General features: G+C 41.4%; 2 protein-coding genes across 3 annotated transcripts in view; both read left to right on the plus strand.

Moving 5' to 3' along the window:
* Window positions 1–13,396, plus strand: part of vldlr (very low density lipoprotein receptor) — an 87,172-nt gene extending 73,776 nt beyond the window's left edge. Inside the window, exons 17-20 of one of the 2 annotated variants that reach the window (XM_050052281.1) lie at window positions 3,864–3,923; window positions 9,420–9,497; window positions 10,564–10,733; window positions 12,114–13,396. In XM_050052281.1, the coding sequence (XP_049908238.1) occupies window positions 3,864–3,923; window positions 9,420–9,497; window positions 10,564–10,733; window positions 12,114–12,149 (344 nt within the window). In that variant the 3' untranslated portion in view covers window positions 12,150–13,396. The remainder of the gene's footprint in view (window positions 1–3,863; window positions 3,924–9,419; window positions 9,498–10,563; window positions 10,734–12,113) is intronic. The other variant, XM_050052282.1, reaches the window with a different exon arrangement.
* A 2,258-nt stretch (window positions 13,397–15,654) lies between these two features.
* kcnv2a (potassium channel, subfamily V, member 2a) overlaps window positions 15,655–17,988 on the plus strand; it is a 9,663-nt gene continuing 7,329 nt past the window's right edge. Inside the window, exons 1-2 of the mRNA XM_050052298.1 lie at window positions 15,655–16,070; window positions 17,434–17,571. Of these exons, the coding sequence (XP_049908255.1) occupies window positions 15,900–16,070; window positions 17,434–17,571 (309 nt within the window). The 5' untranslated portion in view covers window positions 15,655–15,899. The remainder of the gene's footprint in view (window positions 16,071–17,433; window positions 17,572–17,988) is intronic.

Consider the following 17,988-nt stretch of genomic DNA (forward strand, 5'->3'; position numbering starts at 1 on the left):
TTTTCTTCTCTGCACAATTTCATGCAGCTTGTGAGCGCCTTTCTTTATTGCAGTGTGTGCGAGTACATGCATGCAGTTCCGGGGTGTGATTTTGTTTTTATCAAAGTGTCGTGTGTGTGTGTGTGTGTGTGTGTGTGTGTGTGTGTGTGTGTGTGTGTGTGTGTGTATCAGAGAGTGTGGGCGCTTCTGCAAGTTTTTTGAGCATGCTCTGGTTGTCTTGGGAGTGTCTTTATGTGCATGTGTGTGTTTCTACAACTGTGTTTACACGCCTGTCTGTGTTTCTGGTGCTGTTTTAAAAGTGAGAATAGTGTGGGAGGGGTTAAAGACGGATGCCTGTAACTCGCTGAATGCGTCTGCACCTTCCTCTTAGTTGGATTGTAGCCAAAGGACTCGCTGCTCTGTACTAAACCTCCTCAGCCAACATATTTATCCCATTTTATAGCTGTTGCAGCTGAAACGAATAGGAACTGTAGAGCATTGTGCAGTTGCAGCTTTGACCGGCTCTAATCTTGTTAGTGAAACAAAGTTATAGGCAGTGCTCTTCACTTCAGGGGTTGAACCTAAAACTACCACTGAGGCATTTATAGAACAGCCTTTAGAGGCAACTGGGGAGTTTTCCCGTCAGGCTGACCAATCACAGACTGAAATACAGGATGTTGTGACTCTGTTGGGACTCCACTTAGTTCCACAGTTTGTTTCCTTCAGTATTATTCACCACTAGTCTAATCGGGCTATAAAACAGTCCGTTTTAGAATGAGGGTTTTGCAGTTAGGGGTTTGTCAGTATTTTATCCAAGCTCAATGTGTGATCCAATATGCTAATCAATACAAATCCTTTCCAATCCCTCATTTGATTTATTTAGATTCAGCTTTCAGAGGTCTTGAGGTACCCTGTGATGTATTTATTGTGAACAGCTTTGTTTGCGCTCAGTGTTCCTCACCAAAAAGCTTTTGCCACACTCAAAGGCAGGGCACAAAGCCTGACATCATAACCTCCTCTCGGCTGCATCCTGCAGCCTCCCTGTTCTTTCTCCAAGAGTTCTGTGTGTTATGCTCATCTCTGTAGTCTCAGTGTGATGAATTGTACAAATTCTGCTTGCAGCACACACTTTGGACAGTCTGTTATCAAAGGCATTCATGGTGTTGCGCTGAGTTGTTCACATTAAGAGTGAGAGAAGTAGGTCGAGTGGGGAAGAGGGCTCGAGAGAGAGGTTCAAACCCTGCCCACTGTCTCACCGCCACTTACCTGTGGCCAGATGCATTAACAGTGTGTACGGACGGATGTGTGGTGAGAATGTGTGCACCTCACTCATTCTTCAGACCAGACATACACACACGGTTTTATCTAAGATAGCTGCAGGTGAGATGATGAGGACGAGATTAACTGTATAATAGACAGAGGAAAAATTATTTTTTTTGCCAGTTTCACAGATATTTTTTAAATTATTTCTGCAGGCTGCTCAGCTTTCTATAAAATGTCAATCAAATGCGTAGATAATTTAAAATTATTTGAGTGATGACTTCTATCATTTAATATACATTTATCTCCCTGTGAGTGATGGTTCTTTTATCCTGTGAAGCACTTTGTAAAGTCAGTTTAAACCCGAGTGCTATGAATCAATAATTGATCATCCTTCTAACATTTAATAACAATGATGATTGAGATTTTACCGCAATGATGCTTTGCAGATTAGTGTACGGATGCTACAGTATCCACAGCCTTGCGAACTGACAGCTGCTCGGCACGGTTAGATAACCTTGCCAATGAGACAGTTGGTGAAATTGCACTTTTCTTACAGTGTTTCTCAGTGACAGGTCTAATGAGTGGTGGAAGGGCACAAGTATTGATAGGCCAAACGATGTTAAAGGGCGTTTACACATCCAATTATGGTAAACTGTGGGTATTGAAATGAGGCTTTGAGGAATTGAGGTTTATAAAACATCATCAGGAATGGAGACTCCCTGAGTTTGAAGCCTTAATGTGCGACTTTCAGCAGCCTCAGAACACAATAGAATAAATCATCCATTCATTATTTATACCTGCTTATCCTTGAGGGTCGTGGGGGGCTGAAGCCAGGTGACATGGGGCGAGAGGTAGGGCACACCCTGGACACGTTGCCAGTCAATCACGGGGCTGGCCTATTGTCAGACAACCATTCATGCTGATATTCCCACCTACACCAGGCCCAAATTAACTTAACCTGTATGTGTTTGGACTGTGGGCAATTGACCCTTACAAAGTCAGTGTTAGCCAGATGCTTGCTAACTAGCTAGCTAACAAATAGCTACTTCAAGAGGAGTTTGTTTCCTCTTTGTCTGTGGTCATGTTAAAGAGATTTGGAAAAGGACAGATCGGTTTGTTGCTGATATATTTTAAGATGACGTGAATTAGCGTTAGCCAGACCACGTTCCTTTGTTTATGTTACTTCTGTTAGGATGTGTGCCGCCCCACAGTAACATAGCTTTAGTTCAAATAAACACAAGAAATTTGTGCTCTAGAGAAAGGATCAGCGCTCAGTGAATAACCTCCTAAGCCCTATGATAAGCTATTATGGCAAGGCTTAACTATACAGACCAGTGAGCAGTGATAACTAACACGTCTTTGGGGTCATCACGTGGGAACCTCCTTTCACCAGTGTTTCGTCTAGTTGGTCCCACGACACCTCCAGGAGGCTAGATAGTGATCTCTGGTGTCCAAGAGACACTCCCCTAATGCCAGCTCTCATTGCTCCCCGCACCGACCCAACAACCTCCTTTACCTTACTTACACATAGCTTTCTCAGCCCAAACAGCACTGCCACCTTCAACAAGCCCAGTATATAGTAAAGTTAGTCTTATGGTAGATCAGCACTATAGTCTAGGATAACCTTTTTCGTAGAGACCAGATGCCTGAATTCACGTCGTTTTGCCTTGTTTATAACACTTGCCATTGTTAATATATCCTTCCATTGCATACTGTAGTCCCTGTTGTCGGCTTCTTTTAACTATATGTCCTGATGCCTGTCTAATAAACCCCGAAGCACCAGGCTAAACAGAGCCAGCGTCACCATGTTTCTTTTTTTCCTGCTTTTAAAACTAGCTGTGTTAGCTCATCACAGAGTTCTTTATAAGGTGGTCTGCTCTTGGCACGCTGCTGCAAGTGTTTGTTACATTCACTGCTACATGTAGCTACATGCTAACGTCAGGGTAACATGGTTGCCGATGTTAATTTCTCCCAGCAGACTGGGCTTCTTCAGGAGGGGGCTTAAAGAGGCCTGTAAATGAGCACAATAGGTCCCCTTTAATGTTGTGTTGTTACATGATATGCATTTCCACCTCCTACACAGGAGACCTAACAGCCCTGTGATTTTACAGTAAACACACCAACACTCGACTGCCTCTGCTAATCAAGGCAGCATTGATTCACCCGTAAGCACTTTGTTGCTGCAGATGTCTGTCCTGGTTGTACAGATGCTGATAGAGACGTTGTGGTCCATACAGTTTACTGTGTGGCTTTAAATCTTTAAATTGCATCTGAATGTCATCCCAGCTTTTGTGTGCATCTAGCTTGAATGTTATGGGGCATCAAAGCAGGAAAACCATGAGGATTGTCTTCATGTAAATATGTAACGCTGCTGCTGTTGTGTACATGGTGTCATGACTGTTTGTCTTGTCTGTTAGCTTGGTGATGGCTTCTTTCTCGCCAAACAAAAATGGATCCCGCTTTCATCTATCGAGCATTTATTTACTAGTTTAGTCTCCCGAGATCTGGTCTACTTTCAAAGAAGGCCTACTTGCGTGTGTATGCAGTGTTAAAAATAGGACATCTTCTGCAGCCTGATGTTTTGTTGTCAAAAGCATGACTCTTGGCTCTCTCTGTGACAGACCACTCTACCAAAGGTTCCTCAAAGGATGATGGGAAAGCTCTAATACAGCCACCCTCAGGTAAAACCATCAGCTGTCGCCTGCTCTGCTGCCTGTCCCTGCTGACTCACTTTAAAGCATGTTGGGCTTTGTTCAGAAATCAAATAACAGTACTGTTCTCCTCCCTTTCTGTGTAATCAGGAGGTGTTTTTCCATTTTAATTGTTAAACTGGGCATCTGTCTTATAATTGTTTTTGGCTGCAGCCTTGGTTACAGTTTATTTGGCTTTGTCTTTGTACTCTTGAATCAGGGCTTTTTGTTCATCTACTGCCAGAATGAAATGGTAAAATCACCTCTTGTGTTCACTGATTTTTTTAACAACCTGGGCTGAATGTCTTTTCTTGTCTAGCTGATCTGTAATGATGGCTTCTGTCTGTGCTTTGGTGTTTCTTGTTAGGTTATGACTAGGGTGACCATATTTTGATTTCCAAAGAAGGGGACACCCGGCCCGGCCACGAGATAGCCTACTTAAATGATACTCGCAGTTTACTCAAAGATGCCTTATAATTTTAATATATTTAAAGTTTATATGTATGGATAGAAAATTTATTTATTATTACAAAATAATATCTCTCAAAGACAGAAATTCAGATAGGCCCCTATAGATAAGGGACACATACACACACTAGATTGTGGCTACCCGATCCGAGCCCAACGGGTCCCGACGGTAGGCCTACCCGACGGGTCGGGCCGGGTTTGGTCAAAAATGTATAAATTATATTCGGGCTCGGGTCAGATTCAGTCAGCTTTCAGTGAAAATGTAGTGTAAAAATAAATAAAATCCTATTGTCTGTCCTGTTTATTGCTTGGGGACTGTTATTTACGTGACAACACCTGAACAGAACACACAAACACTGGCTGTTTGTTTCTACCTCTCCCCTCGCTGGAAGCCTCGGACCTTCCGCCGCCCGCCTCCGCCTTGATTAAATGCTGAAAATAAAATAAAAGAGGGAGACAAGTTTTCCTATTTTAGCTTATTTTGTTATATTTCTCCCTCTCCCCTCGCTGGAAGCCTCGGACCTCCCGCCTCCCGCTCCCGTCTCAAACATGGAGGTCTCCCTCTCCGCGGAGCACCCACAGCGCACGCCCGGCCTGTTAAATAGCCTGTAACCATAACAACTGTGTGACACAAACTCAGTGCTTTAGTAATTAAATAATGTCGGGCGCAGATCGGTTTTGGACTTAACAAAACAGAATGACTGTCAGGTTCGGATAGAAATATGCGGCCCGTGCAGCACTCTAACACACACACACACACACACACACAAGGAAAACCGGACATTATCGTCAATTTATAAACACCCCCCGGACAGGACGTGGAAAGTGGACATGTCCGGGCAAAAGAGGATGTTTGGTCAGCCTAGTTATGACGCACATTCCGATGTGTTTCAGGCCTTGGTGCATTTCAGATAACTTGATTTAAATCTGTTTATGCTTAAGTTGCAACACATGCTCAAGTTGCCCGAGGTATTCAAGGGGTAATTCCATCCCAGCTGTCTACTGGTTTATTATTTCGGCCTGAAAGTTGTGAGCCAGACTGTAGTGCCACAACTCAGAACAAGCCGAGACATATCACCGTTCACACATACGTCTGTCGCGTGTCTCCAGCTGACCACTTGTGTTCAGATTTTGTTATTGTCAAAGTTACTCACACTAGGTCAAAGTCCCCCGCGCATGGTTATGTCCACACCCTCGCCAGTCATGTTAGCAGTTGTGTCTGTACAGTTGGTTGAGATAGCTGTTAGCAGCAGAATTCTTCATGTCTCCTCCTATGGGGTAAACAATGGGCGGTCACGCAACCCTTTGTCAAACTTGACGTAAAATGGATATGTTATAGAGCAGTGGTTGCCAACTGGTCCAGCCACAGGGGCCAGATTTCTCCTTAGTCATTAGTTCAAGGTCCACACAGTTTAATACATTTAGAGTCATGCTTGCGTTTGGCCGTGTTGTTGAGCTAATTTGCTGTCTGTGTTAAGTAGCGGTGTGTTAGTCACAGCAGGAAACAGCACTTCAAAATAAAAGCTCTGCGCTGGAAATTCACTGTACCTAAAAATAAAGTGTGCTATTTACAAACTTGATACATTTGTGAGTCACTTACGGTCCATTCAGAATGGACCTGTGACCCACTTTTGGACCGTCACCAGTTGGGAGCCACTGTTATAGAGTATTAGCATGCTGTCTTCAAACAACCCCCACATCCTGCACTTAGTCATGGTGTCATGGGACGCATTGGGAAACATTAGCGTTTACATTACAAGAGATGTAGTCAAATGAGTTCCAGACTATCCATCTAGGTTAATGCAAAATTTAAATTTGCACATAAAAAAAATCTGAGTGGAAACGCCTAAATCTATCGCAAAAAGTTTGCACGCTTAGGAGGCATGAGGAACTTGGTACATCAATAATGCAACTAAAGGCAATGGAAACAGACTGATGGTTTACCATCATTGGATAGGCTACTGCAAACTTTCTTCGTCGTCTCTTGGCTTTTAACATCCTAATGTATGCGTGCATCCGTATAGGCAGTTACCAGAACTCCTCCAAAAGCTCAAAAGCTGTAATATTAGTTGTTCAAAACGCTTCCATTGTCCAGTGTGCTCTCCGTTGTGACCCATCTGTTGTTTTCCTTTCACTGGCGCTCTTTAATTATGTCATCTTTTAATCGCGTCCTCTTCTGCATTGGCACCTGACTGGAGAATAAGCACTATCTGATACTTTCATACTAATTAATCGACAGTTAATACAATGTTTGTATAACAGTAGTGGATGGAAAAGCTGGTAAAACTTTGTATTCCATTTGGATGGAAACCCAACTAATGTTTGGGTACAACATGTCGTATTGAGCATTGCTTCTAACTTCGATTCAACCTTTGACAACTTGTGGCTGTTGGGACTCTTGCTTTACTGGTGTGCTGTTTTGATTTCCAGTAACAAATTATGTTTTCCTTTTAGATTTTACTCGTACGTCTGTTCAGGCTACATTTTCCCTTGATTTGTTTTCTTTATTAACACTTGTGGCACTAATGTGAGTCCAGAATCTAAATCTAAAATTTTTCTCATTAATGATTGATTTGTTCATGATATTTGCTTCACTTTGGGTGTAACAAATCCATGTTTTGTGTCCGTCTTGGATCAGATTTCTGGCTTGACTTCAGCTCTATGTGGGTTTAGCCACATTGTTCAGTCCTGTTAACATTTGAGACTCACAAGGTTTAAAATGTAATTGGTAAACTTGTGCTAGAATGAAGTGTTTGCTCACTAACTTAGTTGTAATCCTCTGAAAAATGCAGTTGGTGAATGAGTTTCACACAGAAACAGGGACCCTAATCAGCAACTCAAGGGGCGCATATGAAGTCTACTGATGAGTTCCTGTTTGTTTCTGATTACAGCACTTGTTCTCATGACTTTAACCAGTTAATTTGACCCTCAATTTTGCATTTAAGCCATAATGTTGATGCTATACATGTGATGCAGTAGAGTTCTTTGGGTGCATCTGCACAGTGTTGAGCATTTTATATGTTCTGCTTGTTTGTTACTGTGGAATGAGCAGCTGAGGAAGATTATCTGGATATTAAAATACAGTACAGCATCAAACTCTGCACCAGCACGTTTTTCTGCAAGTGCAGCCCAGGAGCAGCACCTAGTGGTATATATAAGAAAGTGTCCTGAAGCGACTACATCACCAAAACCATTCAGGATCAGTGCAAGTCCCACTATGGTTAGAGTTAAATGAATGTTTGTCATTTCACTGCACACACAGGGATTGTGACTCATATCCTTAATATATATTCAGGAAACATAGTTGCATGAGAGGAGAAGCAGACATCAGCAAATCTGACTCAGCTTTCCGGGGAACACAAATAATCTATGGCGACACCAGATGTCAAAAGTAGTCTCGCAGACTTGCATAGTTTTTATGTAGATAAATGAATGTCTCTTTTTCTTCTGTGGGACCTCAAAGTACAGTCCTGGATTAGAACAGTGTCTGCAAAGTACTATATAGGGTAACACCAGCCTATAAGAAAGCACTACAATGGGTGTATTTAAGTCCTGATACCAAAATAAATGATTAGAGAAGAGACATTTTAAAAGTGTTAACCTTTTGTTGTATTTTAATGTATTTATTCCAGGGAGATGCCGAACTTATCGTGGAAGAAAGCTTATTGTCACCATTGTTGGAGTTTGGCCAGTCAGCCACTCCATGTCTTATTCATTTCGTGGCTGAGAAGCATGTTGATTACATCACCAAGTCATTTGGCAGCGGAGCAGACTGACTGGCAGGAGGAACATGAGTCAACAAACGCTGTTTTTTAGTCTCTTTGTCCTGAAGTCTCCGTCGCTGCTTTCAGCCGAGCTGTTTGCCAGTCATGTCACTCACTCGTCGCTGACACCAAAACACAGGGGCCTGCTGCATGAACACCCTGAGACTGGTGTTGACCCAGGGAAAAGAATGAAACAAGTCTTTACACAGCGCTGCGGCAAAGTTTAACATTTAGCTTCAGAGTTGCGTTTGGAGCCACACTGTCAAATTCACAACTTGAGTGTCACGGCAGGATGTGAAAGTGACAGTTCAGATAGCAGCTGACATTTCTCAAAATGAAACTCTTTATTGTTGAAGCCAGAATCTTTTCCTTTTGTTCAAATGTTTGCACTCCTTTTTTCATGAGTTGTTTTCGCAAAAGATTTCTTAACAGTGATACAGTTCAAATGCACAATGGCGTATATAAGGGTGTGCACCCAAGTGTGATTGGTGGAGTGCAATACTATCAAGCTATACAAGGCATTAACCACAAAACATTACGAATGCTGCCTAAACAAATTGACTTCGACGGAAAGTGACCAACTATCAGATCTGTGTGCTATGAACAAGTGTGTAGAAGACATTAGCAAGTGACTACATTATCTTTGGTCATGTGCAGAGCGTCAGATAGGATGACACAGACTCAGAGTTTTGTGCCTTGACATCAGAAATCCTTCCTCACCAAAGATGAGGACACAACAACTCTATATATGGGACTTGTATTATATTTAACAAACCATAAACTGTATCTTAACAGGGAAATGTACCGGCATTATTGTATTGTGGTGTTGGCTTGCTGGCCAGAATAGTTCAGAGTCCCTTTTGCCAACATGAATTCTGCTTCTGTTTTACTGTGACATGAGAGTTTTTGACCGTGTCCTCCATCCACATGTTTAATAACTTGCGGCCATAGAGGCTGACTGTGTTTTGCTTAACTGAGTAACTGTATTAACTGGTGACTCTCAGCTGAATGCGTCCATGCTTGCTCGTAGTAACTTGCGTAAATGATTGGCATAGATAACATCAAACACAATTTAAGGCGCAATGTGACGAATTACTGTGTCCCAACAGTATGTACTTTATAAGAGCAGCTGCAGTGCATACTAAAAGTACAAAGGAAAAGTATGTGATTCAGAACACAGGAATCCTTCCACTTTCTGTCCTGAAAGTTTATGTTGGGTTCAGAGTGTTGACCTGTGGTTTGTTTTGTCTTTCAGAAGCCAACGTGAGCACGTCGATCCAAGTGAACTCCACAGCCAGAGGGTCTGCAGCTGCCTGGGCCATACTGCCTGTCTGTACGTAGAAATCTCATACACACAAGGAGTCTGATGGCTCTGTTGACCATGGCTTGATTACTTTAAAGGGATGGTGCATCCAAAAATGAAAATTCAGCCATGATCTACTCACCCTCATGCCGATGGAGGCTCAGGTGAAGTTTGAGAGTCCTCACAATACTTGCGGAGATCCCAGGGGAGAGGGGGTAGCAACACAACTCGTGACGTTTTTCCAAACAACGTTTTATGTCTGGGCTTCAGGACACTTGGACGAGCAGTATGGAGATATTTTGTGGATTCAATTATGTGTTTTTGGACGTTTGAATCTGGGGCGCCTTAAGCCTCCATTAGGTGGAGTTGTGTTGCTACCCCCTCTCCCCTTGGATCTCCGCAAGTTTGTGAGGACTCTAAAACTTCACCTGAGCCTCCCTCGGCATGAGGGTGAGTAGATAATGGCTGAATTTTCATTTTTGGGTGCACTATCCCTTTAAGTTTGTAATACCAATCTGAAGTTATTTCGTACTATTTTGTGCAATCAGCGTACTTAAGTTTATGTGTAGACAGTAATTTGTGTCAGTGAAAATACGGATATAGTTGGAATTCTCGCCAAAATCTTCCTTTCACTGGAAAAATATCTTCCATATCTATCTAAGACTATCATGTATCTACTGAAACAAACACAGCTAACTTGTTAATGTTGTAGTTACACACTCACACCCAAGCTTAGATGAAGTTATATTAAAATAACATGAACCACCTTTTAGCTGCAACTGTTTTCTTGAGTTATTTTTCACGGTAAAATGGCAGCTAACAGTCCAGCTGTGTGACAAAATATTTGTAGAGCAGGTGAGAACAAAGCAAGAGGGTGTAAAATCTAAACAAAAATATGTGCTAGTCTGAATTACTAAATTTAAGGAGGAAATTAAAATTATTTGAGGGAATTATTTGCAATTTAAAGGCACAAGATATGAAATTTATGGTTTGATTCATCCGCTGCATACAAACACACATATACACCCTAATACACTTGTGGGAACTACAGCCTATTATGGGTTATCTGACTGCGTTTGTTTGCCCCTCTGCTCAGTGCTGCTGGCGATGGCGGCAGCAGGCGGCTACCTGATGTGGAGAAACTGGCAGCTGAAGAACCAGAAGAGCATGAACTTTGACAACCCTGTTTACCTGAAGACCACAGAGGAAGACCTCAACATCGACATCACCCGGCACGGTGCCAATGTGGGCCACACCTACCCTGCGGTGAGTAAACAACCAGGAGCATCATGGGTAAGAAAGGTTGGCAAACACCTCTCGGGATCGACCTACTAATCTCAAAGCACACACGTCTCCCAATCAGTTATCAATAGGGAATATCTGAACTTGAAAATAATGACAAGCTCTCTTCAATAATAAAAGAAGCACTTTTGTTTCAGTTTATTAAAATAAAAATCTGGTGCTGTAGAGTTTCTGAGCAGCCACGCAGCTTAAAAAATATAATCCTGACATGGAGGATGGGGACTGCGTGTTAATGACCTCTGCTCTCATCCAGACCTTGTGGCCTTTAGTAATCCTTAGTGCATTGTGGGCCGTCCACAGAGCACATCTCTCTGTAAACAGATTAAAGAGATTAACCTAAACCCGGCCAGAGCCACAAGATGAACACACACACCTCTGCTGTCACCCTCACAGCTGCAACAGACTGACGGCAATGGACAAAGTGTTGTTTTTACATTTACCATTGTTGGCAAATGAAACAACTGAGATGTAGATGTGTTGATAAACTGTAGACAGGGTTCACACAAGGTGCTTGAATTTTGAGGGAAGAATCAGAAAGTTCTCCTGTCAAACAATTGCTTTCAATCCTTTTAACACTGGGGGTCTGATCAGCCCGTCCTGACTCCCCGCCAGATCAGCAAACTTTCTGTTGCTGCCGTCTCCAGAGCCATTCTCCTCGCAGTAATCGGTCAGTTAAACACCTGCCCTGTTATCATGAGCTAACATCCAACAACAGGCTGTTAAATGGTCCCAGACTGTCGGTAAGCCATTAGGTAACGTTAGCCGTGTGATGCTAACAGTTTGCCCTGTCAGTGTGTGCATGTGGATGGGTGGACTCTCACGACTGTCCCCGATGCGGAGCCCACGCTCCCACAGTAGCACCTACAACCCATACAGCCTGTGGTGTGTTGAAGTTAAGCGTGGTTTATTTGAGAGTTGGCAGTCCAAAACATCGAAAGTTTGGCTGTACCACACGCCACTCCATTCACATTATGGGCTTCAAATGAAGTACTCCAATGGTATCACTTTAAGGTTACTGGTGTCGGTACTGGTATTGTAGATTTTCAAATAATACCCAGCCCTGTTGATCACATCTTCCTTTTTTTTTAATTAGATTTGAAAATTAATGATTTTCTTTTAGTGAAGTCTTTGAGAATAAAAAATGCTGATTGTAAAAAGTACTCAAAAGTCCTTAAATTCCATTTTGTAATGTCTGTATGAACCCTTTGTAGTGGTGTGGGTAGACTTTGGACGGAGCCAGACTAGCTGTTTCTTCCTGTTTCCTTTCTTTACTCAACTCTTGGAAACAAACAACCTTTGTTAAAACCAACTTTCTCTCCTCCCCCTCCCTTTCTCTGTCTCCAGATTTCGATAGTGAGCACAGACGACGATTTATCATGATCGTTTTTGTTTTTACGGCAACCCGGAGTGTTGCGTGGTGCCACCTCGTTCCCATGCGCCGCCGGTTGTCCGTAGCAGCAGCAGCAGCAGCCCTTACAGTACGACCACATGCCTTCTGAAGTGCATTATGTCATTATCTGTGGAGAGGATGACTTGAGGAAATGTTATTTATTATGTGAATACTACAATGAATTATGTGTCCATAACTATTTTCACTCAATGCATCCAAAGTGTTAAGGATTTTTTGATTTTTTTATTTTTTTGGTCCTGAATTTTCTTGGGCCACGGCTTCCTGTCTTTTTTTTTTTTTTTTTTTTTTTGCCCCATCCTCTTAAAGGAGTCCAACATCTTTTCACAACAGAGAGAAACGCTGTGAATTTCCTCGGTTTGATCACCTAACGGGGCTTTCTGTGTTCAAACTGAGGTGGAAAACTTACAAGAGGACACAGTATTTCTCTCAACAAACAGATCGACTCTGCTGGACAGGATTTAAAACCAGATCTGAGCTGTCAGGATCTGACGTGACAGCGTGAGACTCCTTTTTTGACCATATTCTGAGAAGTGAGGCACTCATGGGGAATTTAATCCAAACTTTATTTCTTGCCCCTCTGATCCAACGGGCTCAGACGTGTGAATATTTATGTACGATCATGTTTTGGGCAGTAATATCTAAGATGTAACTTTTCTTTTATTTGCTAATTTTAATTTTGTTATTTTTATGATTTCGTCAATGGTACCTCCTGGAGTGCATTCTTACAAGCTGTTTTTTCAGCCAGTGTTCATTACTATTATTATTATTATTATTATTATTATTATTATAGAAGCTGTGTAAGGATCACCATGGTTACAACATTTGTAAACACTGTACATATTTACCCGTCATCCCTCAAAGACATGACCGTCAATCAGGACTCTCTTCAATGCACTTTGATCAAATGTTCCTTGTGTAAATAAGATTGTATACATTTGACTTGAAATCAATTTTTTGCTATGGTTGGGCATCATACCAGGGTTAGAGTTCAGATGTATTTAACAAGAAAGAAAAAGCTGAAAAAAGGAGAAAAAAAAATTACAACACAACTGAATTTGGTAAAAACTATTTTGTATGTTTGTGTGCTGTTGCTGTGAACTTTTTCTAGCCTTGTACAGTGAGGGGGAATACTACTATTAAAACTTCAAAGCTCTGTATCTGTGAAGAAACTGATTTGAAATTCACTTGAGAATTAAAACCTGATCCACAACGTTGTTCAAAACTTGGCGTCCTGTCTTGTCTATCATGCAAGCGAGTGTGTGTATGTGGGGATACGCTGAAATGCAAACCTGAAAGTGCTTCCATTGGTGCATGTTTACGTAACAATACAGCAATCTGTGTAACACTTTGTTTCCACATACCTCGGTGTATGCATGAGAGTCATCTCTATCCATCTGTAAAGAGATGCATTTCCTTGCTTTGAACACTAGGGGTGTACTCCATTTACTGTGCGGAAATACGGACACAAAATACAGTTGAAACGAGGTGCAAGTCCTGCACTCAAAATCCTACTCAAGTAGAAGTACAGAAGTATTCAAAGCAAAATGTACTTAAAGGTCCTATAACTGAGATTTCAAACATTAATATAGCAACAAACAACTACAGTACAGAGAAATACAAACCGTACTAATGAACCTTCATTAATATAGGCCTATATTTTATCTACAAGTGCACGTCACACACTGAGCGAGCCGCCTGTTAATGACGCTGTGGGCTAATGGGCATGTAGCTACTTCCATGTTTCAGATGATACGTCATGTTTGTAGTCGACCAATGAAGATGAGTTTACATATCACCTTGGGTTCGTCCTTCACCTTCTCAAAATGATCCCACACTTTGGATTTCCTGCCCGACATGTTATTAACTAGCCTGTGGAATAACCGCAGGTACCAGCCCTGGAAATTAACCTGACTCCTGTCTGACTGCTGAGCGTGGACACTTCCTGTGTCTGTCCTTTCAAATTAAATTCCCACATGGTCCAGTCATATAGGTTTTGATTTATTTTGACAAGGTGCAGCTCCTAAAAATAGTTTCACATTTGTTTTTTTTGTTTTTCTTCTTCAACTAAGCGACCAATGAGAGCTTGCTGACTAATAACTTTTCTGGTCCGCTAACATTTGGATGACTATCGGGGCAGCCCTAATAAAAAGGAAATGTACTTTTTTCTGCAAGAAAGAGCTCTTGTGGCTGACAAAATATCTACACTTAAAATATTGTTAGTTTCCTTCAGTGGTAGTGAACCTTGTAGTCAGGGCCTCTTCAAAAAGTCACAATGTACAGTAGCCTTTCTCTGAGGGGTGGTGAGATGATTAATAGGAAAGGAAAAAGGAAAAGCAATGTCGTGTTAAAAAACAATCAAAACATTTTTTCATTTTAGGTACTTTTTGAAATGTCTCCTTGGAGGAACTGCTAACAGCTCAGATATCCGAAACATGACAAGACTTGACCTGACATCACTCCTGAGCCAAGAGACAAATTTATGTTATAAAAAAGTATGATTGAGGATTAGCAAGTCGGAGAAAATTTCAAAGTGTAAACAAGATGTATCCCACTCAGGAATGTGTTCCAAGAAGCTGAATAGTGAAAGCCATTAAACAAAAGCAACTGTCAGCCATCAAACTTACACAGCTAAAGCAGCTGAAACCGCCACCTCCTCTGTGCATCCAGCACACAGTTTAATCTCTGCAACAGCTCCTGAATCGTCATGGCCGGATCACTCAGCTGAGGGACGAGCAGGAGGAGGCTGGTTAGTTAAGGAAGTAGGTTGAGACGGTGAGGGAGCTGTTAAGTCGTTTTATTTGGAACGAGTCCGGCTCCATCCGTTCATTATCCCAGTTTAAGTGCAGCAAGGATTAATCTCCACCTATCTGGCTGCTGCAGTTATCAGTGGGGCAAAATACGTCAAACACACGCTTGGATTAAGGCAGAGGTCAGATGTGTAGGTCTCAGTTACATATAAAGGAAGGACTCTGCAGCAGTCTGACTGCATGTCTGTATTCTGAACAACAATTAAAAAAAGATTTAACTTTATTAGTCTATTAGACCTTCATCAGAGCATATATGAGGCAACAACGGACAAAAAAAACTACAACTCCCAGTAGGTTTACCAGCCTGTCCATTGTTGCCTCATATATGCTCTGATGACGGTCTAATAGACCGAAGCTCAACAATAAAGTGAAACACTGCATAGATCTAAGTGTGCGGAAATCTTTCTCTACCAATACTTAAAAAACTGGAATATGTACAAACCAGAATTAACGGCTATTGGAATAATTAATCAGTCCTGTAATATCACTTTAAATTATTTGATACTGACTTCAGATCTGCCGTCCAACCCCAGATAACCAGATGTGTAAAGTTATGAGATGTAGGAATAAGTGGGAGGAGAGGCGGAGATCAAGAGATGGATAAAAGAGGATAAAACTTTAAGCACCCGGATCATCTCAGTCAGCTGCATTATATGACGAGAGTCACTTCCTACCTCACTACTGTGTGTGTGTGTGTGTGTGCATGTGTGTGTGTGCATGTTGACATGATTTCTCTGTGAATTAGTGTGAAAACATTTCCCACCCTTGCACGCATGTTTACCCATTTGTGAGTATGCCTTGTGTGTGTGAGAGACATGAAGGTTCTGTGCACATGAGCAAGATGCCAGCTGTGTGTGTGTGTTTGACAGAAAGATGGTGTTTGTTGTCAGGATGTCTCTCCATGCAGGTTAAATGATTTTAGGGTTCACACATTCAGCAGCGATCATGTTGACCCACCTCAGAGCCCGTAGCAGGAGTTTGTTCCCCAGCTACAAGCCCGGCAGCCGGACTCAAGCCGTCAAAGAGCCACCGGACTATCTGGAATTTACCAACACCTTAATGAAGCCATGGAACTCCATGCAGGTTAGACTCTTTAGTTATTCTTATTTCATGTGGGTGGTTTTTTTTTTAGTATCTATCAAACCTCCTCTGCTCTTCACTTTACATATTTTGGTTTCAAAGCTGACGGTAAAAAGCATGTCCCTTTGTCAGGTTGAATGTGGTTTACTTGAATAAATAGATAAATTACAAAAGTGTTTTTTAAAGTCAATAATTTTTTACTGCTCAGGGCTGCGACAAACAAATATTTTTATAGCGGATTAATGTTCCAGATCCCAAGCTGACATCCTAAAATTGCTTGTTTTGCTAGACCAACATTTAGAGCCCAAATATATTCAGTTCTCTTTTTTGTTTGGTTTCCCGTGTTATACTTTAATTGTTGTATTTCTGATAATGCTTACCTAATATTTGCATGTGTCTGCATATCCTTAAAATATCTTTAATGGAATTTTATAAATATTTGGCCTTAAAAGTCATTAAATAGTCTTGAATTTAAATTTGTGAGGTCTTCATTGCCACAAATGCGTTATCCTCTTGAGACCCGAACTTTTGTTTGGTATGCATTTTTAATTTCTCATTTATCATTGTCAATGATAATTAGGTCCCAGTGCCCTCAAACAAATACTTACTAATTAACAGTGTCTTAGCTTGTTACTGTTGCTAAAATTGGTCAAATTTGTTGCCATATCAAACTACAAACATTATTAATCATAAATAAACAACTTAAAACCATAAAATGTGATCAGGTTTTGGACCTTGTCCACTTTTGGGTCAGGATCGGCAGCAGACTGGCTTGACAGAGATGGCTGCATCTTGTGCTCTCACTACCACTAGATGGGACAAAAGAAAGTGTCCATGAACGAGGACAACGGGTCTAAGTTAAGTAGAATGAAGTATAAGGTCAAGTAAACCCAAAATGTGATCAGGAGGTTATCCACTTTCATTTATCCATCCTTTAATTTCTTTTGGTCAAAATGAGTCCGTCTCTTCTGCATAAAGGTCCACATTTCTGATGTTACAAATCTTTAAACCTTCCACTGAACCTTATACTGATTTTTTTACTTTAGAAATGCACTTACCTGTTGGCATAAACCTACCTCGGCACGGGACGACATATATACTACTTACCTTTATGCTTACCTGCAATTCTAGTATAAGAGAAATGTTTGTTTGTTTTTTTACAAAAATCACTTACATTTTGTTAGAAATGATCTTAAGGTTTTAAAAAGCATTAAATTTAGGTGGCTGTTACCATGTTTTTATGTTGCACTTAGTTTTTCAGTTGTATTCTGCGTAGTTTGATCCTTTCTTTATATGGTCTCATTCATCTTGTATAAAAGTTTAAAATGCTGAATTCATCATCATAAAGTTTTTGTTATTTGTGAAGGATCTGGGCAGAGACATCTATGATCTTTATGCTGAGTATGAAAACGAGGAGGAGGAAGACCGACTCCCGGTGTCTCCTTCCCGCGTGTTGCTCTCTCCAACCAAACACTTCATTCTCAACATCAACGTGGGAGGAACGGTAACTTCACTCAGCTTCTACCACAAATTTTCTGCTTGATTAGATACGATGAAAACCAGACTGATATCGCATTCAGCAGGCTGCAGATTCTCCACCAGGGGGAGCTGTTCAGTCAAGCAACTTAAGCAAATTAAGCGATTTTGAATCATAAGCATATTCACGAGAGTTGAAAAAATCTGAACTTCAGCTAAACAATTTGTGCCGCGATAGCCAATCAGCATTGAGATCCTCCAGGGACGTATGAAGCCATGATTCAGATTTCCTTCATTTTCAGGCTGGTTTTGTGGATTTGGAGCTAAATGTTGTGTCTGGGGCACGTCGTGTATTAATGATACTCGTTACCTGGAGAGGTTGGAAAAAGATAAACGTTTCTTCCCTGTTCCAAAACCAAAATCAAACCCTGAAAAGTGTAGGGTT

The sequence above is a fragment of the Epinephelus moara genome, chromosome 9 (genome assembly GCF_006386435.1).
Source record: "Epinephelus moara isolate mb chromosome 9, YSFRI_EMoa_1.0, whole genome shotgun sequence".
NCBI lineage: Eukaryota > Metazoa > Chordata > Actinopteri > Perciformes > Serranidae > Epinephelus > Epinephelus moara.